Source organism: Melopsittacus undulatus, chromosome 4, assembly GCF_012275295.1.
Source record: "Melopsittacus undulatus isolate bMelUnd1 chromosome 4, bMelUnd1.mat.Z, whole genome shotgun sequence".
Taxonomy (NCBI): domain Eukaryota; kingdom Metazoa; phylum Chordata; class Aves; order Psittaciformes; family Psittaculidae; genus Melopsittacus; species Melopsittacus undulatus.
The window spans coordinates 91598867-91615531 of record NC_047530.1 but is presented as its reverse complement, the minus strand read 5'-3'; the positions used below and the strand labels follow the sequence as shown (position 1 = coordinate 91615531).

Genomic DNA, 16665 nt, shown 5'->3' with positions numbered 1-16665 from the left:
AAGTTATTCACACAGTATGAAACTCCCAAGCACCACCACTTGCCCCTCTGGTTCTGCCTATCATTTCACATTAAATTATGACATTTGAATTCAACATCAAGCAGCACCTGCTGTAAGCCACTGGGTAACAGGCAGTATCTCCTTCACAGACAGGCTTAGTTGAGGAATGTTTGTGCACAAGGTACATAAACTAGCAGCAGTTCTATGACTGCTCTCAGAAGTTCGCCCAACAATACAATGCCATCTAGAAAAAATGGCAAAGGTCATTCAATTTCACTGGCCACTGTTCAGCTCTCTCAAACCAACAGCAGACAACTAGGATAGCAGATGTCATTGGTTTATTTCACTGCAGTTAGTGGTTGAACCTTGAAGGACAAGTGTTAACACAGTGAATGCTAGAGAAGATGCCAACCCCAGCATCAGTGTCAGAGAAAAGCATAGCACTCCAACAACTTTCAGATTTCATAGTGTGTCACCACTGGTGGCTCTTTATTCGGGTCTCCTCCTCTCTCCAGATACAGGTCATTGAAGGGATATTGCTTCGGTCCCTACAAGAAAGACGCAAATTAATTCACCAAGCAAACAAAGGGGTATCCCATCACACCACCACCCAAATCAAGGCTTGTTATTTCCAATATAAATTTCCATTTCTTAAGTGCTTCAGTAGGAATATTAGAGTATAAGGGAAGTAAATTCAGTGACAGAGTTCTTTGTATAAACAGAACTTTTAACAGAAACATCAAAGTGGTCTTGCATTTAAACTTAACCAAAAGTTCATCCCACAGCAGGAGGATAATATATAGCAAAAGCTATTTGTGCATTATTCAGATGTATTTTTCAGAAGTACATTCCAACTGATACAGGTCATGAGATACAACTAAAAAGAGGGCAAAAGAAGAAATAAAGCATCACCCTCCAGCAGATGAGCACAGTAAAGCAGAATATCTAGATCAAAGAAGGGGTACTGTAAGAAACATAGCTTAAAATAAGTTCCCTGGGAACAGAAACTGCTGACTACGAAAGAGAGCCTGTGAACTGAGCCAAGCCAGTCAAAATAACTCAGGCTGGACAAGGCTACAGGACACCCTTTGGCCCAGCTCCTGTCAGCAACAGCATTTTGCATCCAATCATTCTGCTTCAGCAAAACCACTCTTCTGGGTACCAGCAGTGACGAGAAACACATCTACTTTTCCTCCCTTTACCCAAAGACATCACTCACCACAGGCATGTAAGATGGATACACCCCTCCAATAACAAACATGACCAGCATGGTACCCACAAAGATAAAGAAGTGTCTGCGCATGATGTGCCAGGGTACTACAGTGGGGGATGTATCAACACGGTTCCGAATATACATGTCAAAGTCCCAATGCATCTAAAGAACAGAAGAAAACCACCAGACATTTACCAACCATGCTCAAGCTGCTTTTATCAAGGTAAGAAGTGTTTTACAGCATTCACAAAACTGACAGAAGCTGTTTCATCTCCCCCTTGAAAATGGAGTTAAAGCCACCGAAGCAAGCAATTTACCTACAGTCATAGCAAGCTGGCAGTTACAGTAAAACTCAAGACTTTAAATTCCATCCTATACTTAACACCAGGTAATATGCTTAATCACAGGGTAGCAGCAGCTTTTATTTGCATACATAATCACTGTATAATATTTGTTTCCCAACACCGTTGAAAAGGCATGGTATAAACTCGTACCCTCACTTATGGAACATACACAAACAGAAGTAGCAGTGTAATTTCAAACAATGAAGCAACTACCTGTCACTTGGAGGCTGGTTCCTCAAAACAAGTAGGATACCTGCTGCTGCTGTTACCCCATGACCACAGCAGGACTGGTAGTAAGCTAATGCCCTTCTGATTTAAGTAGATGGGCATTTAAGCTTCTGCCTTTAAGTACACACAGGGAAGTCCCAAGCATGTTCTGCTTATAGTCTCCTTTCACATTACTAAAAGCAAAGAACTCCTTAATTTGCAGCTTAAGCACTGTCTCTAGCTCCCCAGCTTTCCCCTATGCACACAGAGCCATTTGCTATCAAGCTCAGATAGCCAGTCTAAACAGAACTCTGTTTCCTAAACAGAGGCATGTGCTGACAGCTGGAATGCACCAGTATATTCCACTTGGTCCCTTACTGACAACCCCATGTGAAAGGGTACCTGTACTTACCTCTCTGCACCAACACCACCACAACTCAGAATTGCCATGTTTTTTTTTTCATGTGGTTCTATAACGGGCAATTTACTGTGGCACACATGCTACAATGCTCTGGCATATATATACTATGATATATTGCATACACAAGTTCACATAAACTCTACTGTTAGTATGAAGAGGTCAAGTCAATCACAAAGTTCAGTAATCACAGATGGCAGTCATTCACAGAAAGATCCAGCACCAACTGAAAAGTTAGTCCTGACAAGGAGTTTCAAGAACTTAAGAGAAACTAATAGAGTACCTATGTTAACTTTCAAAGTCTAAACGGTATCTTGCAAAATTGCTTCAGAGAAAGTCATCTTATTTGTATTCTATCCCACAAAAAAACAGAAGAAAACCCCACCAAACAAACCCTGGGGTAATAAAGCAGCAATAGCTACTATCATTGTACTAAAAGGACTTAAACAATGGCTTCTTTGCTAAATGATTTTGAACTCAACTCTCATACTGAGTCAGATCAGGCACAGAAAATGGATGAGAATTTTCCTATGGATAAACTTTTTTAGTCTCCCTCCTCATATGTAATAAGACATTAAGAGTCCTCAGTGCTTTCAAAATATCTACCCTGAGGGCTATAGCCTCCCTCCAAATGACCAATTGTCCATGCTTGCATAGGGAACACACATCTGAACTTGGCAATGCAATTACACAAAGAATTAAACAGAAAGCACTAACAAAGATGTGCATGCTAGCATTTAATGGATTAGCAGCTTGAAAAGTGTTACTAGCATTCCTACCGGCTCTCCCCAGTTATGCCTCATGTCTGGCTGGTCCCACTTGTACCAGGGGTCTCTCTCATGCTGAGACTTATCAGGGAGCTTGGGATAATCACCATAACTGTGAGAAACAGACAAAAAAATGCAAACATATAAAAAATTTGTATTAATTTAGACATATTTTATAGGAGACACTATAGGATAGGCTAATAAAAATGGAAGCATTTCTTTGATTTATAGCGTCCATGAATATGAATTTTTAAATGCATACATGCAACTAGCACAACCATTATCATATTGATGTCACTGTAGCAAATAGCATTCCCCCAATGTGGCCTTTTGGGCTATGCTAGCTGGAAGAAAATGCAAGCTACAGTGAAGAACAGGACTGCAGTTGGCTTGCCCATGCCACAGCATTCCCTAACATTTAAACGCTTCCTGAAATTTTTATTCTAGAGATGGCTTTTAGTTTATCCCTGTTAGCCCTGCATCACATCAGCATACAAAGCCCATCATACAGCATTTTATTCATGCGGATCTCTAACTCATTCCACTTGTTCCTGTATTAAAAGTGCCTTCAAGCTCTAAGATCACAGCACCTGCGGGTGCTCAGCAGAAGCCACAAGCCCACAGCCCCTCCGCACAGAGCCAGAGGTGCTACGGGGCACCGGACCACCCCAGCTCACCCGAAGCCGTCGTCAGGGTAGGGCTCATAATCCTCCACCCGCATGTTGTACTTCTTCGCGGCGGCTGCCCGCTCCTCCGGCGTGCGAGGATACGGCCCGGGCAACATGTCCTGGGTCATCTGCGAGGCTGCCGGGAGAGCAACAAGGCCGGATGGACGCGGGCCCGGGCTGGAGGTCGCACCACAACCCTGCGCCACCAGCCCACCGGCTCAAGGACACTCGTCCCACCACCTGTCAAGGTGCTCCGCTGCCTTTTCCCCGCTCGCTCACTCACCCGCACGCACCCCCGGGGGCACCTCCACGGCAGCCCGCGCCGACTGCAGCCGGGCGGCTGCCCGCTGCCAGAGGACACCCCGGAGCCCGGCAGCCGCCATCGCCAACACCGCGCACGCGCGACCGATGACGGCCGGTAGGGACATAGGAGCTCGGCGATGGGCGGGGCTAGCCAGAGGGAGGCGGGGCTAGCGCTATGTAGAACACCCCCACCTCCAGTTCAGGGCATTAATTAATTAATCAGCCGCTGCTGTTATAATATCGACATAATAGCTAATGGACGGAAAGGGCATCGGTGCGATATTTCGCTCTGTCATCGTCTGGAGCGGGATAATGGGAATTTATGTCAGGTATTACTTTGCAGATGCAGGACAGCCTCCTGCGGAGAGCCAGGTCGATGCTCAGCCGGATCGATGATGTGGCTGGCGGCGTTATGCAAATTGCCTGCTTTGTATCAGTATCAATATTATTAAAGTTAATACCCAAATGTAATCGTCTTATCCCTGTGCAGCCAGGGAAATGAGAACAGCTGAAATGGTGCGTTAATTTAGTGATGCTATTCTTCAAACAAGTAATACATTATTGCAGATAAAATCGATACAAGCATTAAAGGCTTTTGCAGTTTACTTCATTATGTAAACTCTGTGGTAGTTGAACTCATTTTCCTTCAGTTATTCACATCAGCCATAATGGGTAATGTCTCTATAATGATCTACATTATAAACTTTTGCAGCTCAAAAACTATCAGTGACAATTTGTCACTAAAGCCATTCCTTCTAATAACAACATTAATTGTACACCTACTAATTGAATGAAGAGAACGATGAACCACAATAATATATCTGAGATGCGGTGTGCCTGAGGTGGGGGCATTGTCACAGGCTAGAACAGGATTCTTCCACTTATCCCAAAGAAAGGCCTCATCACATTGTTTTAGGGATGGTATCTTAATTCAGCCAACTCTCTTGCAATCGAGTTTGCAGTGAAGTTAGTATGTCAGTTAGTTACCTAATAACTGGAGCCCAACCCTCCATTGCAGAGGCTGCTGGCAATTTCCATGCTTGTCCCACCTCTGCAGCATGCAACATACTGGGGACAGTAGTGTCGTGCTGGAAGTGAGGACTCTCGGTTCCCAGCTGCACTGTCAATCTGGGCTCAATAGCTTGCTGCAGGTTTGGATCGTGGTCATCTGCTCCTTGCACTGGCTCTTCACCTCTGGGTTTTGCTTTATAGCTTATGTCTGAGTCTTTCACAGGTGTGGCTCAAGCTTCTTAAGCGCCCAAATATATTTGCAAATGTGTTGTAAAGATTTTTCTTCATCTGTACAGGAGCAGTCATGTAGATTTAAAGAGCAAAGGGCATGCATTTTCATATAAACTAAGCAAACTAACACTAATTTTGGAAGGGTAGAAGAAAATAGATCGCATTATTCTCATGAAAGTAAAGTTCTACACAGCCAGAACACCAAATCCACTTACTTACTGTAAGAGGAAAACCATTGAATGCCTGAAATGTTCTCAAGACCTGATGGCCAACATGGCACTCGTTCTTGGGAAAGAGCTATCATTGTTCTTGCTGCTTGCAGCTTACAAGCAAAATGTAGACTTTGCCTCACATAATAAACGCACACAAATTCAATAGCTCCTGCGCTGGGCACACGGCTCATGAAATTTTACTAAACTGATGTACTCATACAACACTTGCCTTTTTCCCTAGGGATGGGGTGGTGGAGCAGCTTCAAGGAGCTGCACTAGTGCCCGTCGCGAGGCCGGGGCTGCCAGCTGAAGGCGTGCAGGGCGGCAGAGCCACAGGATACGAGGACCACAGCGATCCGGTCTGATTCCTACAGCGGGTTTTTCCCGCTTGTGCTCCCAGATCCACGGATGCCCAAAAAACCCGGGACGGTCCAACTGGAGGACGGGAGCAGAGGCCGCCACCAATCTCTACCCTCACGGGGGCGCTGCTCGCCGCAGAAGCCGCTCCCTCCTCCCCTCTCTATGGTGCCCCACAGCCTCCCGCCCTCTCCTCTCGTTTCCGGAGTTGCTATTGTCGGCCAACTTCCGTTTCCGGCTTTCTAGTTCCGGGTTCTCCGGTGGAGGCGGCGATGGCGGCGGCCTCCTCCTCCTCGGCGGCGGCCCCGAGCTGCCGGGAGGGCCCGGCGGTAGCGGCAGGGCCTGGCTGGAGCGACTCCCAGTTCCGTCGTTACTCCTTCGAGACGCGGCCCATCCCGCGGCTCAGCCACAGTGATCCCCGCGCCGAGGAGCTCATCGAGAACGAGGTGCGGTGAGCAGCGGTGCCCGGCCCGGCTTTGGGCCAGCGGCTTGTGCTTGGCGGCGTGGGGGCTGCTATCCCTGCCGGTCAAGGCTCCTGGCTCTGGATGCCGTCCCGGAGGTACCTTCCCGGCCCGGCCCGGTCGTTCTGGGTTGATGCACTGTCGCGGCTTGGTTGTTGCCGCTGGCACGGTCCTCTTAGTGGACGTTTCTTCGTGGTGTTGCAGAGTTGAGTTCTGAAATTTACAGGAAACGTTTGCTTTAAGTGCTTAGTTGTCGGGTTGGAAACTCTGGAAATGTTGTGTATGGGCACATATTTGTTATGTTTTATGCGAGTGGGCACATGTTTGTTATGTTCTGTGCGAGTGGACACAGGTGTGAGGGTTGCCTGGCAATAGTAGGTCTTGCATTGGTTCTGGATAAGCTCAGTCTCATTCTGGTAACGTTGGTGTATGATTTTGTTTTTAAAGAAAGCCTGCAAGAAAACAAGCTGTGCACACACGCCTTGGAAACACAGCAGCTGTCTTCTGCATTAGGTTGTTAACTGTGTATAGGTGAGGAGATAGGTGATGTTCTTTCTCTTCCTTTTGTAGCATTGTGGGGTTTGGTTTGTTTCTGATTTTTTTTTTTTTTTGGTGTAGAAGAGATGGAGTAATTTCAGGGTTTTGGTGGCCAAAGGTTGGCTGTGATCCACGGAGAAAAAAAGAAATTTGTGCTGATTTTGGATTCAGAGATGCTTTTCTGTCAATATTTACACCTTCATAACTGAGGCTGGAAACAAACAGACAGAATATACCGCATATTCTTGCTACGTGGCAAGAGCAGAAACTGTTCCCAGCTAGTGTTTGTCTAACCCCATGTGTCAGAGATTAACTAAGTAGATAGTGGAATCTGTCCCATTGCTACCAGGAGTTTTCTGTGGGAGCAGGCTACCATTTCCTTAAAGCTTCCAGTCATGTTTTGCTTGATTTTACTCCCCAGACCAAGGTATCTAATTATTCTAAACACCTTTTCCCATTCCTTGTTTTCAAAGAGCATTTATGTGATTGCAGTAATGAATGTGATCATTCTCAAGTTCAAGAGGTACTTGAATCAATAAACTTCCTGTTCCTCTCCAGGAGCCGGTGGTGTTGACAGATACGAATCTGGTTTATCCTGCTCTGAAATGGGACCTGGACTACCTCCAGGAAAACATTGGCAATGGGGACTTCTCAGTGTATAGTGCCAGCACACACAAGTTCTTGTACTACGATGAGAAGAAGATGGCCAATTTTAAGAACTTCAAGCCCAAATCAAGCAGGGAAGAGATGAAGTTTGCTGAGTTTGTGGACAGACTCAAAGAAATTCAACAGAAAGGGAGTGCTGAGAGGTAGGTGATGTCTGGAGGTTTCTTTGTTTCTGCAGGCTTGAGTAGCGGTTAAGTTTCTCTTTAGTGAGTGTTGATCCTGCAGGGCTGCTAGTTGGCAGCAACCTTGTTACCTGATTAAAAAAGTCATTCCTCTAATGAAGTAAACTCTTCACATTACCTGCAGACATTATTTTTTTTCCTTCTCTTTCCTTTTTGTCCAAGACAGGGTTTGCCTAGAGAAAGGCTTGAGCTTCACTTGCTTTTGACAGAGTATAGTATCTGATAAAAGATACAGGCTATGGCACTCAGCCTGTTTTACAGAATACCAAGGCAGCTGGTGCCAAGCCTTTTTCAGAAACATGAGAAAGGTTGCGTATGTGCTCTCTGTTTGGTGGTGGTGGTGATGGTGATGGCCTGCGCTACCAACAGAGCTGTAAGATAACGAGAGGACCTTCACATTTACACAGAATATAACTACTGACAACTGTACTTAAATCTTCAGTTAACTTTATCAGACCTTTAAAAGGACTTGGTGACACTTAATTGGAAGCAGCTCAATGCCTATGTCCACTTGTTACCTGTGCTTTTCTCTTCTTTCTTAGCTTTGGGTGTGCTTAAAAATGCATTTCTCTTCAAGAGTCTGTAACAGTGCAGTTGCTGATACAGATGTTTGATTCCGCTGATTCTCTATGTCTAAACATAAACATGGTTTTAAAGTAACTCAATATTGAAATGTGCTGAGTTTCCTGAGCCCTATTTTGCTTTCACACTCCTAGCAGAAGAGGTAACTGTTATTACTGGTGAGTTAAAGTGGTAGCATTTATCTGGGGGTTATTCATGAGTGTGTTTGATATTTGAGGGTGGCCAGTCCATTTATAGTTTCCAGCTCTTGCACTGCAAAGGAGTGGCTCTTGCTCTAAAATGACCTTTTCCCCTTGTTACTGTTCAAGCAGAACCGAGTTCTGTTCCCTTCTGTACCAAATAGTCTTTCAGCAAAGTTTGCTGACTTTTTGAAGCTCTTTCCTTCCACAGGTGTTTATGATATGTGGTGATAGAACAGAATCTTGAGAATTATGTCCCTTTGCTTGGAGATCTGTCTAAAGAGATGCAGAGATAGGTCTTTATATTCATTACAAAACTTAATACTTGATTTCTGCTTATCTGGGAAAACACAGGCTATATCTGCAGCAAACCCTCAATGACACAGTTGGAAGGAAGATTGTGGTGGATTTCCTTGGTTTCAACTGGAATTGGATTAACAAGCAGCAAGGGAAACGTGGTTGGGGTCAACTGACTTCCAACTTGCTTCTTATTGGCATGGAAGGTAAGCATTTTCCTCTAGGCTGAGGAGAAAGGGGCGCAGAGTTGGTCAGCAGTTACATATTTCTGTTCCAGAAGGTCTTTCAGATGGAATTTTCATTAGTTCAGAGATGTTCCTTCAGAGCAGATGATTTAAAGCTTTGGGCTGTCACAACTAAACTTGGATTACAGAGAGGAAATAACCAAAGAAATAGGCCATGTTTCCCTAGGGATGTACTGTGAATGCATGGATTGTCTGCATATGGAAAAGTTCCGTGTGATGCTGGTAAAGCTGTGGTTTTGGTAATTTATCCTGGGTTTCTTATTAGTGTGTCCATTGTCTACCCAGGAGGAAGTATTGATTATTCTGTGAAGCATTTGTTCTTATTTGAGCTGGTACACTGTGGGAAGGAATTCTGTCAGTTAAGAGCTGAGTTTCTTCTAAGAAGGTTAGAAGGCACTGAGGAGCTTGAAGATGGGTAAATCCTAAAAATGGTTGGATAGAGTGGAGTTCTAAATCCATGTGAAGACTGACTCATAGGCATATTAGAATTCAGAGGTACCACTACACTGTTGTCAAGGAGAGCATTCCAGTAGAAAGTAATCGCAGTACCTGGGTAAGGAGTATACACAGTTTTGTGAAGTGGGATGGCCTATAATCACATGGCGGTCACATCCAGTTACAATTTTCCAGTTGTAATTACTTAGCCGTTCTTGACTGTTCAGTTCTTAAAGCAGATGTTTTTTCCCTTTGCAACAAGTCATTTTCATCTTATGGTACTTTCTTTGCCACTTCTTTTACTAGCTGAGAGAAAAGAAGTTAGCACAGCAGTCTTCCAGTATCTGAAGGAGGCTTATAAGGATGCTGGGGAGGGACTCTTCATTAGGGACTGTACTGATAGGACAAGGGGTAACAAGTTAAAACTTAAACAGGGGAAGTTTAGATTGGTTATAAGGAAAGAGTTCTTTACTGTAAGGGTGGTGAGGTACTGGAATGGGTTGCCCAGGGAAGGTGTGAATGCTCCATCGCTGGCACTGTTCAAGGCCAGGTTGGACAGAGCCTTGGGTGACATGGTTTAGTGTGAGGTGTCTCTGCCCTTGGCAGGGGGGTTGGAACTAGATGATCTTGAAGTCCTTTCCAACCCTAACTATTCTATGATTCTATGAAAGTGCTGCACCAGCACTTCCTCAAAGGTTATAACATGATCACTAAAGTCCTGTTATCAACAGCTTATGCACAAGAGCAAAGGAATCTTGAACCAGTGTGTGCTAGAAAAAGGGGTGTCTTTACATGAGCATGCAATTGTGTGATCTCTTTAGGGAAGTTACGGAGTTAAATGTTATCTTAATTCTCTTTAGTGAAAGTACATATGAAGAGCAAGCTCAAAGAATAATATTTGAATTGGCAGACACGCTGAAAAATGTAGTTGTGATGGGAACAAAATCCACCACTATTTAAAGGTTTGATTAAATTCAAGATCTGGTAGTGACAGCTTCAGAACTGTTAATCATACTGAGGAGGTGCTGCTATTGGGAGCTCAGTGACAAAGAAATTTGTTTACTTGTTTTCTTGCAAAACTACTGTGACTTTTTCTAAAATCAGGCTGCTGGACTCCTTTTCTCTAAACTAATAATTTTTGGGAGTCTGTTCTACAACTTGTTATCTAAACAGTGTTTTCTGAAAAAGTTTCCAGTCAAGATTCAGCATCTGCTGTTCATGGTAACAAGCTGGAAATTCTAATATGGTAGAGCAGAAGTTGCTGAATATGGATTTAGAATGGAAATTAAGTGGTATAGCAACTGCTCAATAAAGGCTGACTGATACAGTTATCAGTTTGCTATGTTCCTGTGGTCATTTTCCTTGTTTAGTTTTCAGAATATGTGGGAGTGTATTTGCTGTCTTTAGCAAGGAATATAATTTGCTTCTATCTTTCATACCTGTACATTGAGTGTCTTGTTTATCATCTTTTCTCTATAGGGAATGTGACACCAGCTCACTATGATGAGCAGCAGAACTTCTTTGCTCAGATTAAGGGTTATAAGAGGTGTATCCTGTTCCCTCCTGATCAGTTTGAATGCCTCTACCCTTATCCTGTGCACCATCCCTGCGACAGACAGAGCCAGGTGAGAGTAGCAGATCTGTTCTCTATGCCAAAAAAGGGCATTTGTGAAGATGTTGGATGGGAGGAAACTGCACTGAAATTAAAGCCACACACCACTGGCTGAGCTTTTGCAAAACCTGTGTACAGATCTGTTAACGGGTGAATACACTGAGGATAATTGGAAGAACTAGTGCTGTTTCTGTATGTGTCTGGTCCTGACTTGCAAGTGCTAGGGCTGTAAACATCTCCTTACTGATAGTCCAACTGGACTGCAGTTACTACTTTCTTCTGTTTCACCAGTCACTTGGTCAAATACAGTTTTGCTCAGACAAATTGCATGACTCCTGTCTAAGTTGATGGTATTTTGAGGAGTGGAGTTCAGACATCAGTGGGAACGTAAAAGCTATATAGGGAAGATCAGGATGGTTTGATGCTGAAAGCCAATGATGAGGACTGTCACTGCAGGAAGTTGTTCTGAGTTTCTTAATGTTTTCTTCTATTAGGTGGACTTTGACAATCCTGACTATGAGAAGTTCCCGAATTTCCGGAGTGTGGTTGGTTATGAGACGGTGGTTGGTCCAGGGGATGTGCTATACATACCTATGTACTGGTAAGAAGGCTAGTGGAATGCGGTGACCAGCAAACAGGTTTAAAATGCCTTCTGCTTAAAGTGTTGGGGTTGCTCTTAGATAATTTTGATTTGACTTCTTCAGTAAGTATGATATTTTCCGTGATATCTTGGGCCAATGTGTTTCTGCTTCCTATCTGTCAAATGGGAGTGGTATTTTCTTCCTGACACCACGTTATTGTGCGAATACTCCCACTGACATGTACAAGAAAAGGATCTGTATTTAAATAAAGAGAGCTTTCCAGAAGTTCCAAGGTCTTGATAGGGCAAGGCTTGTCTAGTGCTGTCTGAACTCATCCATCCAAGGTATTTCACTATAAGTTACAGCAATAGTTTCTTTTCCTTTCTGTGTGGTTTCCATGCAGGTGGCACCACATTGAGTCTCTCCTGAATGGGGGGATTACCATCACTGTGAACTTCTGGTACAAGGTGAGTACAAGCACCTTCCTGCGCAGCCTGGATAGCTCTGTCCCAGGGGATTTTTTTCAGGTAGAGATTTATTGGCATGTGTTGTCAGTATGAGAACTTAGTTGCACCAAATCCTTTGCTTTAAAGCTGAAAGCTGCTTTCTCCCTTTTGAGTTTCATGTGAAGAACTAGGTGGCTGGGAGAAGGTGGAGTAATCTGCCAATTCAGAAAGATGCAGTGAGCTATTTTTGATATTTCAGGGTGCACCAACCCCAAAGAGAATTGAGTATCCGTTAAAGGCTCATCAGAAAGTGGCGATAATGAGGAACATTGAGAAGATGTTGGGAGAAGCCTTAGGAAATCCACAAGAGGTACAAAAAAAAACCAACATACAGTTACTGCTGTTGAAATCATTATGGCTTATTGCAGAACTCGAGATGCCAACTATTTGGCTCTGCAGGTGACACAGTGAGGGTAGGAGAAAGCAGGGTTGCTCTGTTGCTGTGAATGGTTCTTCCTGCTGTCTTCAGAAGGTCCTTTGGCTGCAAAAAGGCAAGCTCTTTAAATTATAATTCTGGAGAGGACCTCTACAATGGTGTAATTGTTCTTGTATATGTGGGGGAAGGTGTACTTTGGCTTTGAGTCCTGCCAGGAAAGTGTTGCTCCCAAACGCTGCTTAGCCTTATGTGCAGCAACAATGCCCCATGTTTATCAAAACTGTTTTACCTGTTGAATCCAAGTCTCTTTGACTAAGAGAAGTCTCTTCTGTTAAGCCATGTGCTTCAGTCATCTGTGAATTCTTTGCAATTTTAACCAACTGGTATTTCAGAAAAACAGATTGAAGTTGTATGAGTATGCTTTTGAAGATGTCCTGCTCACCTGAAAGTGGAAATTCTGGATGTGAATAGAAATGTTTTCACGGTCTGTAACCCTTACCACTGTTCAGGAACTCCTCTTTGGCGCACTCATCGTGCCTCTCCCCTGAGATTATCTTACTGCCATAGCATGCTGAACTTCCCTCAGTGATCAGGCAGTGCTGAGAAATGGGAGTGACTGAAAACAAAACCTTAGCAAAATCGTCAGTCCTAGCCTTCCTTCCAAGTGACCCCAAGGACCAGAGAGGATTCAGTGAGTAAGAATGTTCCTTCTCTGCCCTGCAAAAAGCAAACCCTGATGACTACTGACTCCTTTAAATAGCATCTACTGAGAAATTGCAAATCTAGGGTGGGAAGTGAAAAAGTTTCAAACAAATACTGGTGATGCAGTATTTTGGTGGAAAAAGTTGGGTGTTGGCAGAGAACCCTGCAATTTTGGTAGGGTATTTGTGGATGTGCTCAGGGGTGCCCCAGTGTTTTATGCGGAAGATATTTCAAAATTGATTTGGTGTATCTTAGGTTCAGTTTGTGCATTAATATCCTCTGTCCTGGGCTGCTCAGCTCATAAGGTTGCAGAGGGAGCAGGCTCTGCAGCTGCCATTGCAGTGTATCTGTCCCAGCTAACGATTTGGTTTTGCTTTGAACAGGTGGGTCCCTTGTTGAACATGATGATTAAGGGACGATATGACTAATGCCTGGCTGCTGGGTGACTGATGTTGGAGCTGCTTTGTTCACAAGCAATGGAAGATACTGAGCGCTAGTATTGCACGCAGCACTTAACAGACTGATGGGTTTCCTGACCTGTCCCTGCCCCAGTACAATAAAGGGGGCTACTGGAACTGCAGAACTGTTAGTACCCCATTCATCCTCCATTCTCATTTAACCGAACCTCCCAAGAAAGCGTCTGCACTTGCTGGAAGCTGGATTCATGCTCACTAACTTGTTTTTTCTCCCTCTGCCCTGTTTGCCACAACAAGGAGCATGATTTCTGGCATTTGGATGCGTTGCTTCAGGATTTTCAGGCATTTGAAGAAGAGCTTGGAGGGGAACCAGGTGTGATCTTGTTTCCTCAGCCTCACAGGGTTTGGACCTCCTGGCTGGGTTTATGGATTGGTGCCTGGGATGAATGTAAGATGGGAAGTGATAGGTTTAAAAGTCCTCTGTTGTTAGAGGACCTGTCCATGCTCAACTCTTGGCACCTTTTTGTAAACGGAAACAAACATAGCCTGTGTGTGATGGTCAACTGGACAAATGATTTGATTTCTTCAACTTAGGACATCCATGCTTTGGACTTAGTACAGGGTAGAGATCAGAGTGAATTCATCTAGTGTGTGAGCACCAAATCCAATGCTCTCCAAATAACATCTGTGTTGTAGGAGTCTAGATAAACCTCCTTTCCAACAGCTTTTTCTGGGGAGTGAAGGCTTCTTTCCCATTCTTCTGAAGCTGCAGTGTGGTTGAAGGGGGATATACATTGTGAAGAGGGATGCATTAATGCTGGGGCACTCTCCAAGTCTTGAATGGTTAAGCCACATTTTCAAATGAAATTCCCCAGGGGTGCTGAGCTAGACAGTCAAAACGCAGCGTCATATAGGTACAGAGCCTCTCTTCTCTCCTCACCAGGGGTGCTGGCTCCTTGGAGTAACATGGGAAAGTGCCCTTTTTACTGAAACTGCAAGAACTCAAAATGTGTGGCTGCGCACAGGTGTGCGTGCTTATGTGATGATGTGTGGCTCCTGTCCATCAGTTATTCCATGCCAGTGTGTGGTTCTCTTGTACAGTCATGTGGAAGAAGTCAGGGCTTTCTGTTTAAATGTGGTTAAGTTTATCTTGATCCTTTTTGGGTTCTGGGACTTGACATGGCAGACTGGGAAGTGACAAGAGAACCAGACAAGCCTCTGTTTAAGAATCCTTAGCAATGACCCTCAAAAATTATTTTGCTTTCTTCCTCCTCTTGCAGACAAAAGCCTTAGACTCTTACGGAGACTGGCTTTTTATTCCCTGAGGTGTGCTGTGCTGCTGTCCCTGGTTTAGGGGATGGTGCAAAGGTCTTGTATGTTTGATGTGGTTGTAATGGGTCCCAAGAACCAGAGGTGAAAGAAACTTTCATAGCCCATATATCTCATCCCAGGGAACAGTGGGGAATTCATTCTGTTGAGATATCCCAGCATTTTTCCTGTTGTTCTTTGGGGTTTGTTCTGACATTATTCTGATAAAAGCATTGAGAACATGGCACTCAAGAAGTGTTCTGTCTTTGGCCTCATGTTCCATCCTTTGGTGCGACAGCTCATGCACCACTTGCAGTGAGCTTGTCTTGCACAAAGGTGAAAGGCTTCTTAAGCAGGAGGTCCCAAGGGCTAGTTTTCTGGCTGCTTTACAGGTCAGAACAAATGAAGTGTAATTGGCATGTGCAGGGTTCTTGTTTAAGAAATATATCTATGTCACTGAGTAGTCTGACTGCCATGTTATTTGTTGCAGACTCTCCAGAGCTGTGGTTAGACCCAGATGAAGGTCACTCAGCTGGATGCTTATCAGTGTTCAGCCTTTGGGCAGGTGAGAAAGAAGGCTAAGCTGCTGACTCTTGCCAAAAGCCAGATCTTCCCAGGAATCCTGGGCACGTGCCCTTGGCTGAAAGATGCTCAAATGAAATCCCATCTCTGTGCTGTTAACACACAGTAGTCACCAGTACTACTTGTTAGACACCATCAGCTCTTGAAGTTCAGGGTGGGAGTTCATATCCCATGTGGAGAGAGAATGGTACTTCAGGATGCATTTTTTTTCTTTATTTGCCAAAGGTCTAACTCTTAAAGTGTCTGAGCAGGTTTTGCTGCGCTTGACTTTGTGAAAGCTCATTTACAATGCACTGATGGACTGACTCCCTGCCCCTTCCCTTTTCACCTTGTGCTTTCAATGCCCCTTGCCATGGTATTCGGAAGCTGTGTGTTCTCTGCTGGGGGTGTGTGTGCAGGGGGTGGGGTGTGACAAACACACGGTACCTTCTGAAGTGTAGTTCTTAAATACAACCAATGTTGAACAACAAATTGTGTGGCTTTTATTTTGTGAGTGGCTGTATACGAGAACTATATAAGAGATGTGTGTATAAAGCTACCTTTCAGTAGTTTCTAGTAACTCCACTGATGTTCTTCACTGGTGAAAGCCTTTCAGTAGTTTCTAGTAACTCCACTGATGTTCTTCACTGGTGAAAGCTGCTGGTCTCCAGCTATGCCTTCAAAACAGCAATACCAATTGCATTATCATAGGTCTTCACAACTTTCCCCATACTACTTCTCTAAGCCTGAAACGAAAGCTGGGAATAAGATGGTATCCTTGACCGCTGTCACCAAAAAGTGTGTGTGAGGAGGGAACACATTTCCCTCCCTGCTGACCTGAATGGAGTGACCATGCTCTGGTCATTGACAGAATGATGGAGCAAACTACACAATCCTGTCTAATGTATTCTGTCAGTTGCTTATGCTTTTGGTTACCTTGTTCTCCATGTTGTCCTTTATCCAATTCAGACATTGGTCAAGGAGATTTTGGGCAGGAAGCTTTGTGTACCTCTGCTGTATGTTAGCAGCCTTGGGTGGTGGAGTCCTCTCTACCTAATAAAAGCACACATTATCTTACAGTAATATTAACTCTACAGCAATCTTGACATCTCACCATCAGTGAAATGTTGGCTAAATCTGAACAAATTTCTAACATATAGTAAAGTGGAGAAGACCTGAATAGAGATTAGGGATGTTGGTGTGGTGTGGGGGAGAGACAACTGTCTGAACCTGGGCTACCCCAACTGGCATTGTCCCCTCACACTCTTGGGGGACAGGGACTTGTGGA

General features: G+C 44.3%; 2 protein-coding genes across 6 annotated transcripts; one reads left to right on the top strand and one right to left on the bottom strand.

Annotated features, from left to right (window-relative positions):
* Positions 1-321: 321 nt before the first annotated feature.
* Positions 322-4030, bottom strand: NDUFB8 (NADH:ubiquinone oxidoreductase subunit B8). The gene is made up of 5 exons (XM_005153886.3): positions 3901-4030; positions 3627-3753; positions 2962-3061; positions 1220-1375; positions 322-548 (listed from the first exon to the last, which is right to left on the bottom strand). The coding sequence occupies exons 1-5, from the start codon at positions 3998-4000 to the stop codon at positions 456-458; spliced, it is 576 nt and encodes a 191-aa protein (XP_005153943.1). The 5' UTR covers positions 4001-4030; the 3' UTR covers positions 322-455.
* A 1946-nt stretch (positions 4031-5976) lies between these two features.
* Positions 5977-15869, top strand: HIF1AN (hypoxia inducible factor 1 subunit alpha inhibitor). 5 transcript variants are annotated; one of them, XR_004549563.1, is made up of 8 exons: positions 5977-6177; positions 7288-7538; positions 8693-8841; positions 10795-10940; positions 11422-11528; positions 11912-11975; positions 12214-13081; positions 13476-15869. XR_004549563.1 is itself a non-coding variant. In XM_005153885.4 (8 exons), the coding sequence occupies exons 1-8, from the start codon at positions 6004-6006 to the stop codon at positions 13518-13520; spliced, it is 1047 nt and encodes a 348-aa protein (XP_005153942.1). In that variant the 5' UTR covers positions 5977-6003; the 3' UTR covers positions 13521-15869. The 5 variants fall into 5 exon arrangements, 4 of the variants coding, with proteins under 4 accessions (XP_005153942.1, XP_030909095.1, XP_030909096.1 ...); XM_005153885.4 differs by having other exon boundaries at positions 12214-12324; XM_031053235.2 differs by having other exon boundaries at positions 12214-12324; positions 12900-15869.
* Positions 15870-16665: the final 796 nt, after the last annotated feature.